This window comes from Oreochromis niloticus, linkage group LG7, assembly GCF_001858045.2.
Source record: "Oreochromis niloticus isolate F11D_XX linkage group LG7, O_niloticus_UMD_NMBU, whole genome shotgun sequence".
NCBI classification, from domain to species: domain Eukaryota; kingdom Metazoa; phylum Chordata; class Actinopteri; order Cichliformes; family Cichlidae; genus Oreochromis; species Oreochromis niloticus.
The window spans coordinates 39703651-39721258 of NC_031972.2; the positions used below are offsets into that span (position 1 = coordinate 39703651).

At 41.1% G+C, this 17608-nt stretch overlaps 1 protein-coding gene across 1 annotated transcript; it reads left to right on the forward strand.

The window, feature by feature from the left end:
• Positions 1 to 5465: 5465 nt before the first annotated feature.
• cfdp1 (craniofacial development protein 1) lies at positions 5466 to 16149 on the forward strand. The gene is made up of 7 exons (XM_003449235.5): positions 5466 to 5697; positions 6467 to 6590; positions 6827 to 7052; positions 7491 to 7600; positions 9259 to 9390; positions 12857 to 13015; positions 14649 to 16149. Exons 1-7 carry the CDS (start codon positions 5628 to 5630, stop codon positions 14737 to 14739), a joined length of 912 nt encoding a protein of 303 aa, XP_003449283.1. The 5' UTR covers positions 5466 to 5627; the 3' UTR covers positions 14740 to 16149.
• The last annotated feature ends 1459 nt before the right edge of the window (positions 16150 to 17608 follow it).

The following is a 17608-nucleotide window of genomic DNA, read 5'->3' on the forward strand; positions in this document are numbered from 1 at the left end:
TCAGAGCAGAAGCAGAGACAGAATTGAAGTGACGCCGGAATTGATACCATATTTTTAGAGAGCCAATTAGAACAGGGTTGTCTGTGAATTGTAACAGGGAAACAGGAAGGGATGAAAATAATAGTGCTGAGAGTGAGGAAGAGAAACATGATTGCGCCTCAAGGCAACACCAAGTAGCTTGAGGATCATTCAGCCAATAGGTATACTTCTGAATGTTGGCTGCCCAATAATAAAACATCAAGTTGGGCAGAGCAAGACCCCCACTGAGCTTACCCTGTTGTAGTGAGGTCATACTAATTCTGGGGGTCTTATTAGCCCATATAAATGATGAAAACATTCGATTCACAGATTTGAAAAAGGATTTAGGTAGAAACAATGGGATACTCTGAAAAAGATAGAGGAATTTGGGTAGAATAGTCATTTTTATAATATTAATCCTGCCAAGAAGTGATACAGGAAGATTTGCCCACCTTTGAAAAGCCAACCTTACATAGGTCAGCAAAGGGTTGAAATTTGCTGTTCGCAAAGCTTTAAATGAAGTGGTAATATGCACTCCTAGATATCTAAAGCCTGAAGAAGCTAGGTGGAAATTCAAATCTGTTTGTCTAAGCTCTTGTGCAGCTGGGTTTATAGGAAAACATTCACTTTTTTGTATATTAATCTTGTACCCAGAGAAAGAGCCAAAATTCAGAAGTATTTTCATTATAGAGGATAAATGAATTGTTGGATTTGTAACATATAGCAATAAGTCATCTGCATATAGAGCAACCCTATATTCCGTACCACCACGAATAACCCCTTGAAACAGAGGCGAGGTTCTGAGAGCCACAGAGAGAGGCTCTATTGCTAAAGTGAAAAGTAAAGGTGAGAGTGGACAACCTTGTCGTGTACCACGTGATAGAGTAAAATACTCAGAATTCACATTATTAGTACAAACAGATGCCAATGGCGTAGTATATAAAAGATGAATCCAAGATATAAAACTGTCACCAAAACCAAATTTCTTCAAGACTGCAAAAAGATACCCCCATTCCACTCGATCGAATGCTTTTTCGGCATCCAATGAGATCACCACCTCAGGGACGGTGCTATGATTTTTGGAATAAATTATATTAAGAAGGGACCGTATATTAAAAAAGGAATGTCTTCCTTTAATAAAGCCTGTCTGTTCGTCTGATATAATAGAAGGGAGAACTCTTTCCAAACGGGTTGCTAGCAGTTTGGATAAGATTTTAAAGTCTACATTAAGAAGGCTTATTGGTCGATAGGAGCCACAACAAGTAGGATCCTTTCCTTCTTTATGCAGTAATGAGATAGAAGCCTGTCTTAGTGTCTGAGGGAGAGAGCCGCGTTTCAGTGACTCCTCAAAAACCGACAGCAGCAAAGGGGCCAGTTTTAAGTGGAATTTTTTATAAAATTCAGCGGGGAACCCATCGGGACCAGGGGACTTTCCAGACTGTAAGGATGTGATTGATGATATAACCTCATCCGCAGTGAGCGGTGCATCAATTTCTGCTGCTGTTGAGGTTGTAATTGTAGGGGTATCCAATTTGTCAAGAAACTGGTTCATATCTATAGAATTAGAGGGGAACTCTGATGTATACAGAGAACTATAAAATGACTTAAAAATTGAGTTGATTTCCGTTGGATCAGAAGTCAAAGTTCCCGATTCATTTTTAATTTGCAAAATTTGGCGAGATGCCGATTGGTGACGTAGCTGGTGGGCTAGCAGACGAGAGGCTTTATCGCCATGTTCATAATAGTTGCCACGGGACCGTAATAACAATTGCTCTGCATCATGGGTCGACAGGAGACTGAACTCAGATTGTAGGTTAAGACGCTTCTTATATATTTCAGGTGAGGGAGTTTGAGCGTGTTGCCGGTCTAGAGCTTGAATTTTGGCAGAAAGTTCATTTTGCTTAGCTTTCTTTGATTTAGATAGGTGAGACGAATAGGAAATAATTTGGCCCCTGAGGTATGCTTTAAGTGTTTCCCAAAGTAGAGACTTAGAGATGTCCTCAGACTCATTCGTAGTTAAGAAATCATCAATTGCAGATGAGATATAGTCACAGAAAGCTGAATCAGACAAGAGTAGAGAGTTCAACCTCCATGGATGCTGAGGTCTATAGCCTGGAGATAAAGCCATATCCAGGACCAAAGGAGCATGATCAGATATAACAATCGGAAAATATTCAGAGTTGCAAACTTTAGAAGCCATGGAGCCATTTATAAAAAAGTAGTCGATGCGAGAATATGTGTGATGGACATTTGAAAAAAAGGAATATTCTCTGGCTTGGGGATTAAAAAACCTCCAAGGATCAATGTATCCATTTTGGGTCATAAAATGTGAGAAAGCCTTGGACATAGCAGATGGTGTTTTAGAGCCAGTGGCAGATTTGTCTAAAGCTGGGTCAATAACGCAGTTTAAGTCACCTCCGAAGATCAGGAGGTGCGTATTTAAGTCAGGAATCATCCTCAAAAGATTATTAGCAAACAGAGCGTTGTCAAAGTTTGGGGCATAGACGTTCACTAAAACAACTGGGTTATTCATGAGGGTCCCTACAACAATTAGATATCGTCCATTTTTGTCAGCAATCAATTTAGTGAAAGAAAAATGTATTTTATTCCTAATTAAGATTGCCACTCCTCTGGCTCTAGTATCAAAGTTTGAGTGAAACATATGACCTATCCATGGAGGTTTAAGTCTTCTATGATCTTTGACTCGCAAATGAGTCTCCTGGAGAAAAGCTACATCTGCATTGAGATGTTTTAAGTGACTGAGAACCCGAGATCTCTTTACCGGACCGTTCAAGCCTTTAACATTCCAAGACAAAAATCTAATAGTACTATTGTTAGTGCTATAACTAGCCATATATATGTTTTACTGAAATCTGGTGACAATGACAAGATGACTGTACATGGGAGGGGACAAGAGAGAACAAAAAAAAAACAAACAAAAAAAAAAGAAAGAAAAAAAAAACAAACACAAAAAACCAAAAAACAAGCCCACATACAACCAAAGCAAACAAACACAGGAACAATAACATTCCCCCATTCCCCCACCCCACCCACTAGGTCCCATTTCTGAACTAAGGTGACCGCAGTGTATTCCCAACAACTTCAACCTCCTAGCCCAAACTCCTGCTACATAGAAACTCCATACAACCTTAACTTTGAAGTACTAAGTGTATATCCCAATATGAATCAAACCTTCTAGGGATCAGTGAACATTAATTCAAAATATTACAAAAGAAACAAGAACCAGGTGTTAAAACGGTGACAACTAGTATACCATGAAATAACAGAAACATACAGTGCTTGCCTGCCTTCTCTGTAATCGTCCGATTGCCTGTAAGTCAACAAGGATTCAAGTCACTTTACTCGTAGCTGTCAGTCACTGTGGCCTTTGAGCTTCAGCCTCGTTCCTCAAGCCCTGCACGAACCTATCGGCTTCTGAAGCAGACGTAAACCACTTCTTCTCCCCTGTGGGCAGAACAATGCGCAGTTTAGCCGGGAAGAGGAGCGCAGGCTTAAATCCCCGCTTATAAAGTTCAGACATTGCGTCTTTAAACTCAGCTCGGTTCTTCACCACCTCCGGGCTGTAATCTTCATATAGCCGGATCCTATGGCCGTTGTAGCTGAGCTCGCTTTTCTTACGAGCTTCACGGATCACCAGGTCTTTAATTTGGTACCGATGAAATCGCAGAATAACCGGCCGTGGTTTCGTCGATTTCGGAACTGGACTCCGGTGCGCCCTGTCCAGCTCGGGCGGTGAGGGAAGCACCTGCGCTCCGAAAACATCGACGAGGAGCTGAGAAAAGAAAGCTGTCGGGCGTGGACCTTCAATGTCCTCAGGTAATCCCACAAGTCGTATATTCTGCCTTCTGCTGCGACCTTCCAAGTCTGCCACCTTGGATTTTAGCCAGTTGTTGTCTTTGCGAAGCGTAGAGCATTCGGACTCCAATTGGTCCAGACGTTGGTCAAATTCAGTGTATGTCGATTCCAAAGAATTAATGCGTTGACCGTGGTCCTGCACTGCAGACTGCACATTGTCTAACTTAGAGGACAAGTCCTCAAAGGATGACTTAAAGTCCGCTAGCAATGCAGCTCTATGCTCCTCGAGCATTAAGCTAATCTCGGCTGCAGTAACAGGTGCCGCAGGTGTCGAGGTTTCTCGGTCTCGGTCTTGTTTCCCCTTTGACTTCGACATTCTTTAGGTCTTCGGTAGTCGACAAAGGCAAAAGACATCCAAAACTGGGAATCAAAATCTCAAAGAAGTAGGTTCGTTAGGTAAATGCTGAGCCGTGTAGCGGAGCGGACCTAAAACACGTCTACCCAGTAAACGCCATTCCCGCCAAGTCTAGGCGTCATTTTTGACAAGGATCTTAGTTTTAAGCAACACAGACGTTTAACTGAAACTAAGACAGAAATGTAACGAAGGATTTAGATCACCTTAAGGTTATTGCCAGAGTACAGTTCCCCTCTCTCTAGCTGATGCAGAGACATTACATACTTTTATTTCCCCTAAAATTGATTACTGTCATGCTTCACTTTCTGATTGCGGATACAAGCAGCAGAAATGGGCTTCCTCTTACGGGTGACTGACTCTCCCTTAGAGATAGGGTGAGAAGTTTGGCCATCCGGGAGGGGCTCAGAGTAGAGCCGCTGCTCCTTCACATCAAAAGGAGCCAACTGAGGTGGTTTGGGCATCTGACAAGGATGCCTCCTGGGCACCTCCTGGGTGAGGTGTTTTGGGCTTGTCCCACTGGGAGGAGGCCCCGGGCAGACCCAGGACACAGTGGATAGATTATATCTCTCGGCTGGCCCGGAAAAGACTTGGTGTTCCCCCGGACAAGCTGGAGGAGGTGACTGGGGAGAGGGAGGTCTGGGCTTCTCTGTTTGGGCTGCTGCCCCCGCGACCCGGCCCCGGATAAGCGGAAGAAGATGGATGGATGGAGGCTGGTGGTTTGATCCTTGGCTGCTTCAGTCTGCATACCAGTGCTTTCAGTGGGGTGTGAATGTATATGAATGTTAGAATGTTAGTGTGACAGAAAGCACTTCAGGTGTAGAAAAAAAAGTCCTTGTATGAATGAGGGTGAATGAGGCATGTTGTATATGGAGCTCAAGTATCTACTTATACACATAGACTGAGAACTGAGAAGAAGAAATAATTATCACTGGGTTGGAGATCCAGGGGTCAATGAAGGACTATGTTCAACATCCAAACACAGCTGGATTATGTATTCAGTACAAGCAGCCAGAATCTGTCCAGCTCGTGATGCTAAGACCAATCTTCCTGTAGAAGTTTTGTTTCAAGTCTTTGGCCAGTTAGTGACATTTATGAAGCAAACAGATTTAATACAGGGGTTTCGTTTTCCCCGCCAGTCTTCTGAGCCACATTCCAGTCCAGTAGGTGGCGCTAATGTTGCTTAAGCTAGTTTACCAACCGCAATTAAACCAGAAGAAGAAGAAAAAACCGCCGAAGAAGAGGAAACCGAAGTCATTTTGTATTTTCGTTCGTTTAACATGTTTCAGGTGTTGGGTTTATTTGTGCCCGTCACAGAGTTTTAAGGGTAACATTTGTACTTTGCATCGTTAGCGAGGAGGTACTTATTAGCAGTGAGAGCATGATGAACTATTCCGACTATGACTCTGATGGATATTCGTCGAATGAAGATGCAGACTATGTCCCATCAGGTGAGGACTGTAAACACTATGGTGAGGTTTCTGCTATTCAGTGAAGAAAAAGAAGAAGAATCATTAACTGAGCTGCAAACTACAGGCAGAAACATGGTTACTGACACTGATGGTTATTTATGGCTCTTGTGTTGAAATAAAGCATGTTAAAGTCTGCTGAGAAATTCTTAGAAAGCTACGAGTGTTTTTTTATTAGTTTCCATTCAGCAGTTATCACATCACATCAAACCCAGACGCAAAAACTCACCAAATAATCCACACAGTCTGAGTAACAGTGCAATAGTACTATACAGTAGTTACAAAAAGCGCCTTACTCACCCTCTTCAGTACTTGTGATTTCAAGTCCTAAAACGTGGAGTTGACATCGCCATGGCAGCTTAATAAAAGCCTGGATTATTGTAGACTTTCGAGCAGAACAGAACAGACTGCAGCTGTTAATCTGGAAGCTCAGTCAGGTGTGAGATACACAGTCCATACAGGCAGATGCAGTCCTGATATACCAAGATGAAGCCTGAGTTCTCTTGGTGATATGGTTCAAGTCATAATCTTCACTTAAAAAATAGTGCTAATCAGTCAAATCAACCATGTCAAAACATACTGGGTTAAATCTCATTGTTAGCTTTAAATGCAGTTTCACATCTGCATTCATTGAAAAGCATGGTGAAATGATGCCCTCTCAGTACAGTTAAGTTGGTTTGATATTTGATTATTCTCGATATCGATCTTGTTATGCATCATTTACTCTGCTTCTTGTACTTTTTCACCTCAGATGATAACCTCAGTGAGGATGACATAAATGAGTGTGAGAAGGAGGACCCTCTTCATGAGGATGACACTGTGCCCCATTCTGAGCCCATCAGCAAGAAAAAAAAGAAAAAGGACATCAGTGTGAGGTAAGAGTTTTCATCGGCACCCTTCAATGAGAGGACAGTGTTTCCAAATGGAGAAAATTTAGTTAAATCTGTTTGTGCTCTCTGATGGCTGGAACACTGGAACATTTTCATTGTTTGAAAGTAAAACTTTTATGGCTTCATTAAATAGACTACAGTTGATGTCCAAAAAAAGAAAATGTCATCAGATCCTCATGATCTTGAGTTTTAGTCGCTGGTATCCCTTAAAACATTTACAGAAAGAGGAAGAAGAGATTACTGAAAGTAGACGACAAAGATGAAGATGTTGGTGGAGCTAAAGAGGCGGATAACCCACAAGAAGAAATGAAAACACCCACTAAGGCAAAGGATCAGGATGATGAAGCAAAACAGAAGAAAAAGTCAGATGAACTTTGGGCCAGTTTCTTATCTGACGTCGGATCGAGACCCAAAGAGTCTGCACCACAGTCGGGTACCACACAGAAGGTAAATATCTTTGAAACTGAGATATTTCTTTTTGCCAGCTTCTAATTCAAAGCTTGGACTACTGCTTTGATTTGCATAAACCACCTTTGAGACATGCACACTTTTAGTCATCTTATGTCCAAAATATCTATGTGTGGCGGTTTTCAAATTGAAGCTGAGCTGAAACGACTTTAATTCGATACCAATTTGTACCACAAGATGGTGCAGTAACTCAAGTTGACACTAGTCTTGCCCAACAGCAAAGGAAGATGAAATCAGGGGAAAGACCGTTGTGGGCACTGTAGTTTGGGCACTGTGAGGCTGCTGTTTTGATCTGGTCTCTAACTGGGAAAACAACTTGCAAAATATCAAGTTGATTAAGCTCACACTGGAGCATTGTTCTCTGTGTGTTTTCTATATACTTACTTTCTAATATCGTTCTTTTGTTTTTGTCTTCAGGATGATTCCACAGTTTCCAAGACTGCTTCTGCGGTGACTGAAACAAAGCCGTCAGGTCCCGCTAAAGTCACCATCACCAAAGTTTTTGACTTTGCGGGTGAGGAAGTTCGGTAAGCTTCTGTTTTAAAAGCATTTGCTCACTAATCAGCAGGTGGACACACACCATCTGGTATGATGGCAGTGCAGTAGATGGATGTCTCAGTCGGCAAGAACAGGTCCATTTGTGAATGAGCACCGAATAAACTCTTATCATGTCCACACAGTCACAAAGCAGAAGCTGTGACTTTCCAGAGATGTGCTTAGTTTCTGACACTAGTAAAACTTGAAAATACTGTTATTTAAATGAAGAAGTGTGGTATAAAGGTTATTTGTTTTTTGGTTTTTTTAAAGCAGTGGTTATTTGTGAACCGTAGCATTCCAGCATTATGCCTTAATCTGGTTATCATCATATTAATGCAACATTTTAAAGTGACAGGGAACCCTGTGGCCTGGATTGTGAAGCAGGATTTGTAGTTAGTAAGGTGACTTCAGTTTTCACCCAGAGTTTTAAAGGCTATATTGCTATGGTAACAACACAGCACACCTAAATAGCACCCGATATCACAATATGTTCGAGATATTAAGGAGTTCTTTTGAAAATGATATTCCTAGAATACAGTTGACCTCAACGTGCAGACAATCGAAGGATTTCAAGTTTCTTTTCTTTAATGAATATGAAGAAAATTGGCTTAGAAAACACAGTTTTGTTGGGCTGCATCATTGTGCTGTTGGATGTCTTTTCATGATAGAGAGAGGAAGCTGCAGCTTGACCATAAATTATATGCTGACTGAGTCATGGAATAAATAAAAGCTGCTTTGGCTGGATTTTTCGATGCTTTCATCTGTACACAGGCTCCAAATGCTTACAGTTCTTACAGTCTTTTTTTGCTTTTTTTTTGTTAAGCTGCAAATATGAAACCCTCCTGCTGTTGGCCCTGTTTACTCTATTCAGTTTTGACACAGACGTCTTGTTTATGTGTCTCCAGTTGCTCAGAGGCATTATGGTCATGAAAGCGTGCCTCAGACTCATGGAAAGGTTAGTTTTGTGTTTGTGCACTCTGGTGAAGCTCAGCTACAGTGGTGTGTTATGTGATGGGAAAGCGTACTGTAGTCCTAAGTCTTTAAACAGGCAGTGGAAGACTTGGTTTTTAATGACGTTCAATCAGAATCATGGATTTGAGAACCTTTTCTGTTATTCCTGCTTTCACCCAACCAATGAGAAATTTCTAGCATCTGTGCTGCGCAAGTACTCATGGAACTTCTAAAGTGCACGTCGTTTAACTCCCTGTCCATCTAGCACAGTATGGGCTGATGGCAGTATGCTTACATGCCTAAAATTTAAGCCCATTTTGTGCACAAAGATTGGGAGAAGATCCTATATCATAAATTACTCGCGGACTATTCATAAAGATCCCTTTAGCCTGCATTTATGTGACTGCATTGTTGAGTCTATATGTAATACCTGGTTTATCCAGCAGTTATTATGTTGAAGAACACGGTGCAAGTCTTTGCTCTACGTTTCTCTTGTATGCATGAGTCTAATCTCACTGTATCACACACTGCTTACGAGTTTAACACCTGGCACTTCCTCTGTTTTTGTTGTTTAATGGTGTTTAATGGAAAAGTGTGCTCCATAGGCTTACTGGATACTGAAACAGTTTTTATCTGTCAGCATGTTTTTTTTTTTTAATACAATTTAAAAGAATACACATCTGCCTCCATCTTTCAGGGTGAATAAAGAGGTTTCAGCTGACTCCAGGGAAGCAAAGAGTTATCTCAAGAGCCAGAGCGTCAACGAGGACGAGAAGAGCGAAAAAGAGAAGACGTCATCACCCTGTTCTCCACCGCTCCCTGGTTCCAGGTACACAAATACTACTCTAGGATTATTACTACTGCAGGATTACTCTACTATTTCCATATGATTGGATTTTCTTTTGTGTGTGTGTGTTTTTGTTTTGTTTTGTTTTTTTAAACAAATATAGCCATTTTATTAATGACTTGGGGGGAAAAAAACTTAACAACACAAGTAATACATGCATGCAGGGAAGTTATTATTCTTTTATCCTCCTTTTTCTTATTCACAACATACATTTCTTACAGTTTAGTGCTGAATACAGATGTGAAGCGATAAAATCAATTTATGTATATGCTTGTTTACACACCCACACACACAGACACACCTCAAAAAGACATTTTTCCCCTCAGTGTGACTTGAATACTAACAGTATTTTATCTTCAACTTGGCACCTGCAGGTTTATCTTTTCCAGCTATATCTGTTTAAATAACCAAATATAAATTATTGTTAATTGTGTAATAGAGACTACATAGACGAGGAACACGGATTACAGTTCAGATTTGGATGCATTAGATATGATTGGATATTTAGTACCAGTGCATGTTTTGAGCTACGAGCGCGTCTGTTGCTGAAAAATGCTGAAAAATCGAGCTCAGTTTGAAGAAATAAGTGCTACAAATTTGTCCCGTAAAACTGCACAGTTGCATTAAGACAGCTGCATTAAGAATAGGTGAGTCTGAAAAAATGTTAACATATGAAACATTTGCACATATTTGGTGTGATCTAGTGTGTAAAGGCCTTAAGGAGTGGAAAAAAGCAGAGTGGATAAGAAATTGTCAGTCCGTCATGGGGAGTTCCCCAGCAGCCTGAGCCTATAACGGGAGAAAGGAGGATTCTGTACCACCTGAATCCAGTCTTAAGTGCTCTGCTTTATCAAAAAGGAAAGTTTTAAGTCTAATCTTACAAGTAGAGAGGGTGTCTGTCTCCTAAATCCAAACTGGGAGCTGGTTCCACAGGAGTGGCGCCTGATGGCTGAACACTCTGTGTACCATTCCACTTTTAAATATCCTAGGAACCACAAGTAAGCCCACAGTCTGAGAGCAAAGTTTTCTATTAGGATAATAAAAAACTGTTGTCTTGTTTTTCAGAATTTTGATATAGCAAGATATTGTTTAGGTTTGGTGACTTTCCTTATATTATATACATTCTGGTCCTGTGTCACTTTTCGGCATCACATTCCTTGTTGCTGATCAGTTTTTACCCCTCAGCCATAAAAGGCTCATGGGGTATTATTGTCACCCGCCGGGCGACGTGGACACCCAAGTTTGTGAATGTGATAACTGGAGAACCAGGCAACGTAGGACTCTCAAATTGACAAAAAAATCTTGGGCGAGCTTGAATCTCAGTGACCTTGAACTCAAGGTCAGAGGTCAAGTTATCTGAGAATCTTGTGAATGCATTAACTCAAGGAGGAACTCACCTAGGACTTTTGAATTGATAATACACGTGTGTCTGCTAAGATCCTGAGGAGTAGCACTGGTGTTCGCCAGTATTTTTGGCCTAGTCTTCACACTCTCGTCAGACTGCTTTGTCCCAGTGCACCCTTTGGGAGAGACAGGAAACCTGCATGCTGCAGACATGCTGTCATCCCATCAACACTCTTCTATGTAGTCAGTCTAGCTCTGGTCAAATTTGCATATCTGCAGATCATCATCATTATTTAAAAATCACTGAAGCAATGTAACTCCAAGCTCCCGAGACCTTAAGTCTCTGCAGACTTGTTCCAGTGAGAGCACAGGCGGCTCCTGTGACCTGTATGCAACAGATTTTATTGCATGTCAAACACACATCTGGAGTAGCACTAGTGCCAGCTGTGCTCCAGCAGTGAAATCCCGCTACACTATCCCGCTGTATGCTCTGCAATGCATTTCTGCTTTTCCAATACAATAGTATTTCCAATACTTTTTGTTGCCACGGTAATAAAGCAGCTAAGGATGTGCACATCTTCCACCCCAGACAAGCAACTGCAGACAGGACACAGGAAATCATCTTCCAGCTTACAGGAAGTATGGTGCTTTACAAGCCATTGCCTGTTTATCCCAGTTCTCTGTGTGTGTGTGTGTGTGTGTGTGTGTGTGTGTGTGTGTGTGTGTGTGTGTGTGTAAAAGAGAACACAACAGGAAAGAGCCATTAGCACCACCCTATCATCAGTCCTTGTTGAGGTTGTGCAGTTATCATTTATTTGTAGATTTAGATGATAGTGTTGGTATGTGCTGTTATATAAGCTGGTAGTAATAAGTGTGTGCGTGCGTGTTAAACCACAGTGAAGTCTGACCGTAGAAGCAGTAGGTCCTTCATAAATTAAATTCTGCAGTGTGCTGTCTGGTGTTTATTTCTTAGTCATCCAGGTCATGGTAGTCTAAGGAGCTGGGAAAGAAAGAAGTCCAGTTGCCTTCTTTCCAACCTCCTTAGACTATATGAGATACTGTACTACACTCAGAGTCCACTTTATTAACAGTACCTGTAACACAAATAACTAAAACGGGGGAGAAAGATGTTGCAAGTAAGGGCTGGGCAATTACTCCAAAATTTAATTTTTTCTGTTAATACTTCCCCCAGTCCAGCCGTCTCCAATCTTTTTTGCGCCATGGACCGGTTTATGTCCAACAATATTTTCATGGATGCGGACAAATACAACAAAATAAAACCAGTACCAGTACCCAAAAAAAAGAGAAGATTTAAAGACCCAGGGAAACCGAGTTAACAATAAAAAATAACGCTTAAACCGGAAAAAACCCCCCAGAAAAACAATAAATTTCACACCTGAGCCTCAACTCTTGCGGCCCGGTACCAAACGACTCACAGACCGGTACCGGTCCGTGGCCTGTGGGTTGGGGACCGCTGCCCCAGTCCGTGTTTATGTACTGTCCTCATAAAACCATAAGAGTCTGCGTCTGCGTTCAGCCTGTGATATAGAAGCGTGGCGAGAAACTTGAAAACCGTGTTGACAGTACAACAGCTTGTACCATAGACAAATGACATGTCCATTACTTGATCTCACTAACAAATACACTAATCAGACTGCTGTTGGTGGTGTAATGGTTTTTATAATGGCCATTGTGCACACTTTGCCTCTTAGTATCAACTGTGCGCCATTCATCAACAGTGTTGTTGCTGACCATGTCCATCCCTTTATGACAACAGTGTACTCAACACACTCTGTCACAAAGTTTAAATCATCTTAAACTAGTTTTTTAAACATGATGTTATCATGTCAATATGGACCAAAATCTCTGAGAAATGTTTCCAGCAGCTTGTTGAGTGAAAATTGTTTTTTTCTTTCTTTTCTTTTCTTTTTTTCTTTTCTTTTCTATGAGTTTTGTTTGTTTGTTTGTTTGTTTGTTTGTTTGTTTTCATAAAGCCACATCTGCAACCTTGTGCTTCTGAATGACAGTTAAACTGACCTTGAATTTCAAATCTTAAGGGTGTGATTTTGGTGGGTCACCTAAAGGCTTTTCTTTCTGATTTCAGTACTAAGCGCCCAGCAGGCATGTCAAATGTCCTAAGTCGTATTGGGGGAAAGAAACAGAAAATGAGTACATTGGAAAAGTCAAAAATGGACTGGGATGCTTTTAAATCTGAGGAGGGCATCACCGAGGAGCTGGCTATCCACAACAGAGGCAGAGAAGGGTAAGACATTTTCAGCATGTGTGAAGTAATGTTCACTGTGGCCAAGAGGGATGTTCATCAAAACTGGATGTCCTTATTTTACATGACAAAATAATTTAGTAAGATTTGTATATATTTATTTGTCATACTCCAACTGAACAAAAAGAAAAAGGAAGTAAGTCCTGTCCCACAGACATATCATTAAGTAAAACAACTCTTTAGACTCTCCTACTGATGTTTCCAAACTCCTTCCAATAACTATGAACTGGCCAACCTTTCTCTAGTTTCTGAAATTCTTGAAAGACTAGCTGTCAAATAGCTAACTGAGAATTTGCAGAGGAATGGTTTATTTGTGGAGGGAGAATCTGCTGGTCGCAGCAGATGACTGCCCCTCCCTGAGCCTGGTTCTGCTGGAGGTTTCTTCCTTTTTAAAAAAGGAGTTTTTTCCTTCCACTGTCGCCAAGTACTTGCTCATAGGAGGTCATTGTAGGGCATTTACCTTACAATATAAAGCGCCTTGTGGTGACTGTTGTAATTTGGCACTGTATAAATAAAATGAAATAGAATAGAAATGTTCATATTCATAATATTGGTTGTGTATTACTTCTGTGACAGGAAAGAAAGTGGAGATGCCTGCTTGTGCTCTAAATGGGTCGAGATCATGTACTTAGGTTTATTTACCGTGCTGTAAAATTGAGTTATCAATCTTTTGCATGTTAACAGCTAAAATGCTTCAACTTTTAGCAGTTGCACAAAGATAGCAGGCAGGCAAGTATCACTGCATTTTAAAACAAATTGTATCTATTTTTTGATCTGCAAGGTGTGAAAGAAAGTAGGTATCAAAAGAAGTACCTGCTACCAGGTGCTATCACCTAATGAAAAACCCTAAAAACCGTGTCGAGCCAATCTGAGTAGGTCCTAGTGGAAAAGGTCGATTAGTGTTGTGAGGATCTCATTTCTGCTGTAACATTATAGCATTGAGTTAGTCCCTAATGAGGCTGACCATAAACGTTAATCTTGGATTTCTAAACAAAGCAGCCAGTTCATTTCAGCACTGACCAGCATTATACCAAGAGCAGTGCAAACTGGCATCTCAGCAATCAGTAGATCAAGTAGTGAGTGCGTGAATAATCTGCCAACCAAAACAATACACTATGTTATACTGTTTTGGGTTTTTTTTTTACAGTCATTACAGTTTGTTTTTTAAAGATGCAATACCAGAGAAATTTAAAAACAGATGCTCTGTTTACTGACATGAGGCATTTTCATTGTGTTCCACTGTCTTTGTAGAAATGTGAGTAATCTGGCTGCCTGTAAAACAAGATGCATCCTCATCTCATCAGGCTGTAAACATGCAGAGTCAGGTGGCAGTGATGAGTCACAAGATGACTTTTACAGCTGCACACTGGTGCCAGTTGCACACTGTTCTGCTAAACTCTGCCCCTGTCGTTCACAATGAATGAGCTCTCCTAGTAGCAACTATGCACCTTATGCATATATATGCAATAGAGCCACCCTCAAACAAAGCTGCGTCCCTGCGTTTCTGTCACAAAAGTGACACTGTGCTTCTTTAGTAAATGACAACAGCCTGCGGTACCTGGATTGATAAAAGTAGGTCTGATGTTCCTGTTCTTTTCTGTTTGTGTGTGCTTAGGTATGTGGAGCGGAAGAATTTCTTGGAACGCGTCGACCACCGCCAGTTTGAGTTGGAAAAGGCAGTACGACTGAGCAATATGAAGCAATGACACAGACCGACAACACACACACTCGCACAGAGAACAGATTTTTTTTTTTTTTTTTTTTTTTTTTTTTTTTTTTTTTAGTTTTCTGCAGCTCTTTCTTTCTCTAATGAGACAGGTGCTGTTCTCCCTTTAAAGTGAGCTCAAACTACTGTTCTTGCTCGAGTCTATTTCAGGCTCGGTATATTAATAGGCTCAGTTTGTACGAAGGAGGTTTGCTGCGTGTGCTTCCATCCTTGTGTAACCAATAACGAATCTCAGACCTTCACACTGCATCCCTCCTGCTTCCTCAAGTGGCTGATTTAAGACCTCAAGGACGGATTGAAACCCACACTGGTTTATTATAATTTTTGTTTTGTTTTTTTGCATAATTTCTCTCTGTTATTGAACTTTCATACCCCTCAGGATCTGGGAACATTATACCATCTATAGTGTAAAACCTGACAGGCCAAGAAGCACAAGAACTCAGACGATCTGTCTGTCTTGTTAGGGTAGAGGCTGTAATTATGTATCTTTGTTGGTGCCGACCAAAACCACAAACACAATAATTTTGTTTTCAGTGAGCTCAAAGCAGAGCCATGCAGTAGGTAATACTCACCATATTGATGACTCCAACATAGCTGAATCATAATGTGGTACGTTACAGCTGCTGTTTATTAAAAGAAAAAAAAGTTACTTCATCCATAAGACCGTTAAGTACCTCTGTCTGCTGGCTGATTCACAGATCAAAGTGTACTTCGTAGAATTGTAGTATTAGTAATAGTATTTTTTTGTTTGTGATAAGCAAATGTATCCGTTAGGTTCAGTGGACAAATTGTTGCATGGCAACAGAAAGTGAGAAAGTGATTGGACGTTTCTCTCTGGTGTACCTCTGGTGTTTTATCAATTAAGGAAAACTGTTTGAACTGTCTTATTTCAAACAGTTCAATCAGGATAGTTTTGTGATGGGTTTTTAACATGATTCACATTGTCATGGAAACAAATCTGTATATTGCAGAGTTTGAAGCTGATGATAAAAACCACTGTGTACAGTTGGCAGTTTGTAGTATTACTCATTTACAAAAGAAAAGACCCTATTATTAACACTGCAGCCATATGACATTTAAATGTTTAAGAAAAAATAGTTTGCACATCACATGTAACGATTCTGCACATATAGATGGAACAGAATGAGTCTTTTCAGTAGAGATGCACCGATCGATTGGCTGGTTTTCAGCTGATTGGCGGTGACCGTGAATGTGCGAGTTCTGCCTTTCCAAAAGTGTAGCTACTGCATTTAACAACAACAAGTGCAGTTCTCCCACCCACAGCAGTGGACACACTCAAATCAATATAAATGAGTCATTTGATTTCATGCCGATATTTTTCATGAACCCAAATGTAATAATGATTAAATAATATGTGGTTGTCAGTGTAGCATCTGAAGTTTTCTTATTTTCACAGCTCTGCCAATGTGTGTATTAACACTTTCAAAGTCTTCTCTCGCCATTTAAATATATTCAGCTGAACTGCAGGTTGTGGCAGCTGAAAGTAAAATTTTATTGCTCTGCTGAAGCGTCGGATGATGACCTCTGAAAGAAGCTAGAAGTGTAGCTAACAGCAGTAACCAGAATGTGCAGTTCTTAAAGAAACTGCAAGTGGGATTACTGCAGCATAGTTACAGCTGTGGTAACCGGGTCACTGCGTCATGGAAGAAGATGAGACTGAACCACCAACATTGCTGCAGTAAACTTGAAATGCCACTAGCAAGCACTGCTAGATTTAAAAAAAAAAATAGAATGTTTATGTTTCTTCAGAAACACTTAAATCCATGTAGACATTGTAAATTTAGAGAACAAGAACTCTTATTAAGGATTAGTGCTGATATTAGCAGTGTGTAAGGACAAACACAAACAGCTGTGTGAAACACGTTCTTGTCAAAGCTGGGTCCAAAACATTTGTAGCTGACCTCTGAACTTCTGGCATTCTCCACAGCAGCTTCCCACATCACTTGCTTAAAATACACGTTGACCTCAGGGTCAGTGACTGTGAACCCCACATCAGGCGCTGCAGGGGCACATTGCTTTGTGAACTTGCTCCCTGAGACACTGATAGACAAGTGTTGAGCATTGCAAACTTTGTGGAAGATGGTTTGGTTGCCTCAAGATGAAAGTGTCTGAGCTGTGATTTTGGTTATTTGTAGTTGGAGTGTGAGTCACTGGAGATTAGCATACGGTGCAGCATGTTTCCACACTCCAGACACGAAGGAAGATGTTTCAGATCAGACACCAGCGAGGGAGGATAAGAAAGACAGACGCAACAACGTTGTCATCCCCTATGTAGCCGGTGTATCAGAGAAACTCAGGAGAGTTTTCTCCAAGCACGACATCCCAGTGTACTTCAGACCCAGCAACACACTCAGACACAAACTGGTTCATCCGAAAGACAAAACTCCAAAACACAGACTTAACAACGTGGTGTATGCTGTACAGTGCAGCGAGGAATGCCCAGACCTCTACATTGGAGAGACCAAACAGCCACTTCACAAGCGCATGGCACAACATAGAAGAGCCACCTCCACAGGACAAGACTCAGCAGTCCATCTGCATCTTAAGGATAAAGGTCACTCTTTCGAGGATGCCAATGTTCACATTTTGGACAGAGAGGACAGATGGTTTGAAAGAGGAGTGAAAGAGGCCATCTATGTCCACTGTGAGCGACCATCTTTGAACAGAGGCGGTGGTTTACGACACCAACTGTCTGCCATCTATAATCCAGTTTTGAGTTCCCTCCCCAGACGCCTTAACGCCCACTCACATCCTGGGCCATCTGACCTCAGGAATTCACATAACAAGGTGGGGCCAGGTTTCACAATGAGCTCACCCGAAACCCTGGC

What these genes read in the sequence shown, in the direction of transcription:
- cfdp1 (XM_003449235.5), top strand. Translation starts at nt 5,628, where the DNA reads ATGATGAACTATTCCGACTATGACTCTGATGGATATTCGTCGAATGAA. An exon ending in AGTCGGGTACCACACAGAAG is followed by an intron (nt 7,053 to 7,490) that starts GTAAATATCTTT and finishes TTTTGTCTTCAG; the next exon opens with GATGATTCCACAGTTTCCAA. An exon ending in CCACCGCTCCCTGGTTCCAG is followed by an intron (nt 9,391 to 12,856) that starts GTACACAAATAC and finishes TTCTGATTTCAG; the next exon opens with TACTAAGCGCCCAGCAGGCA.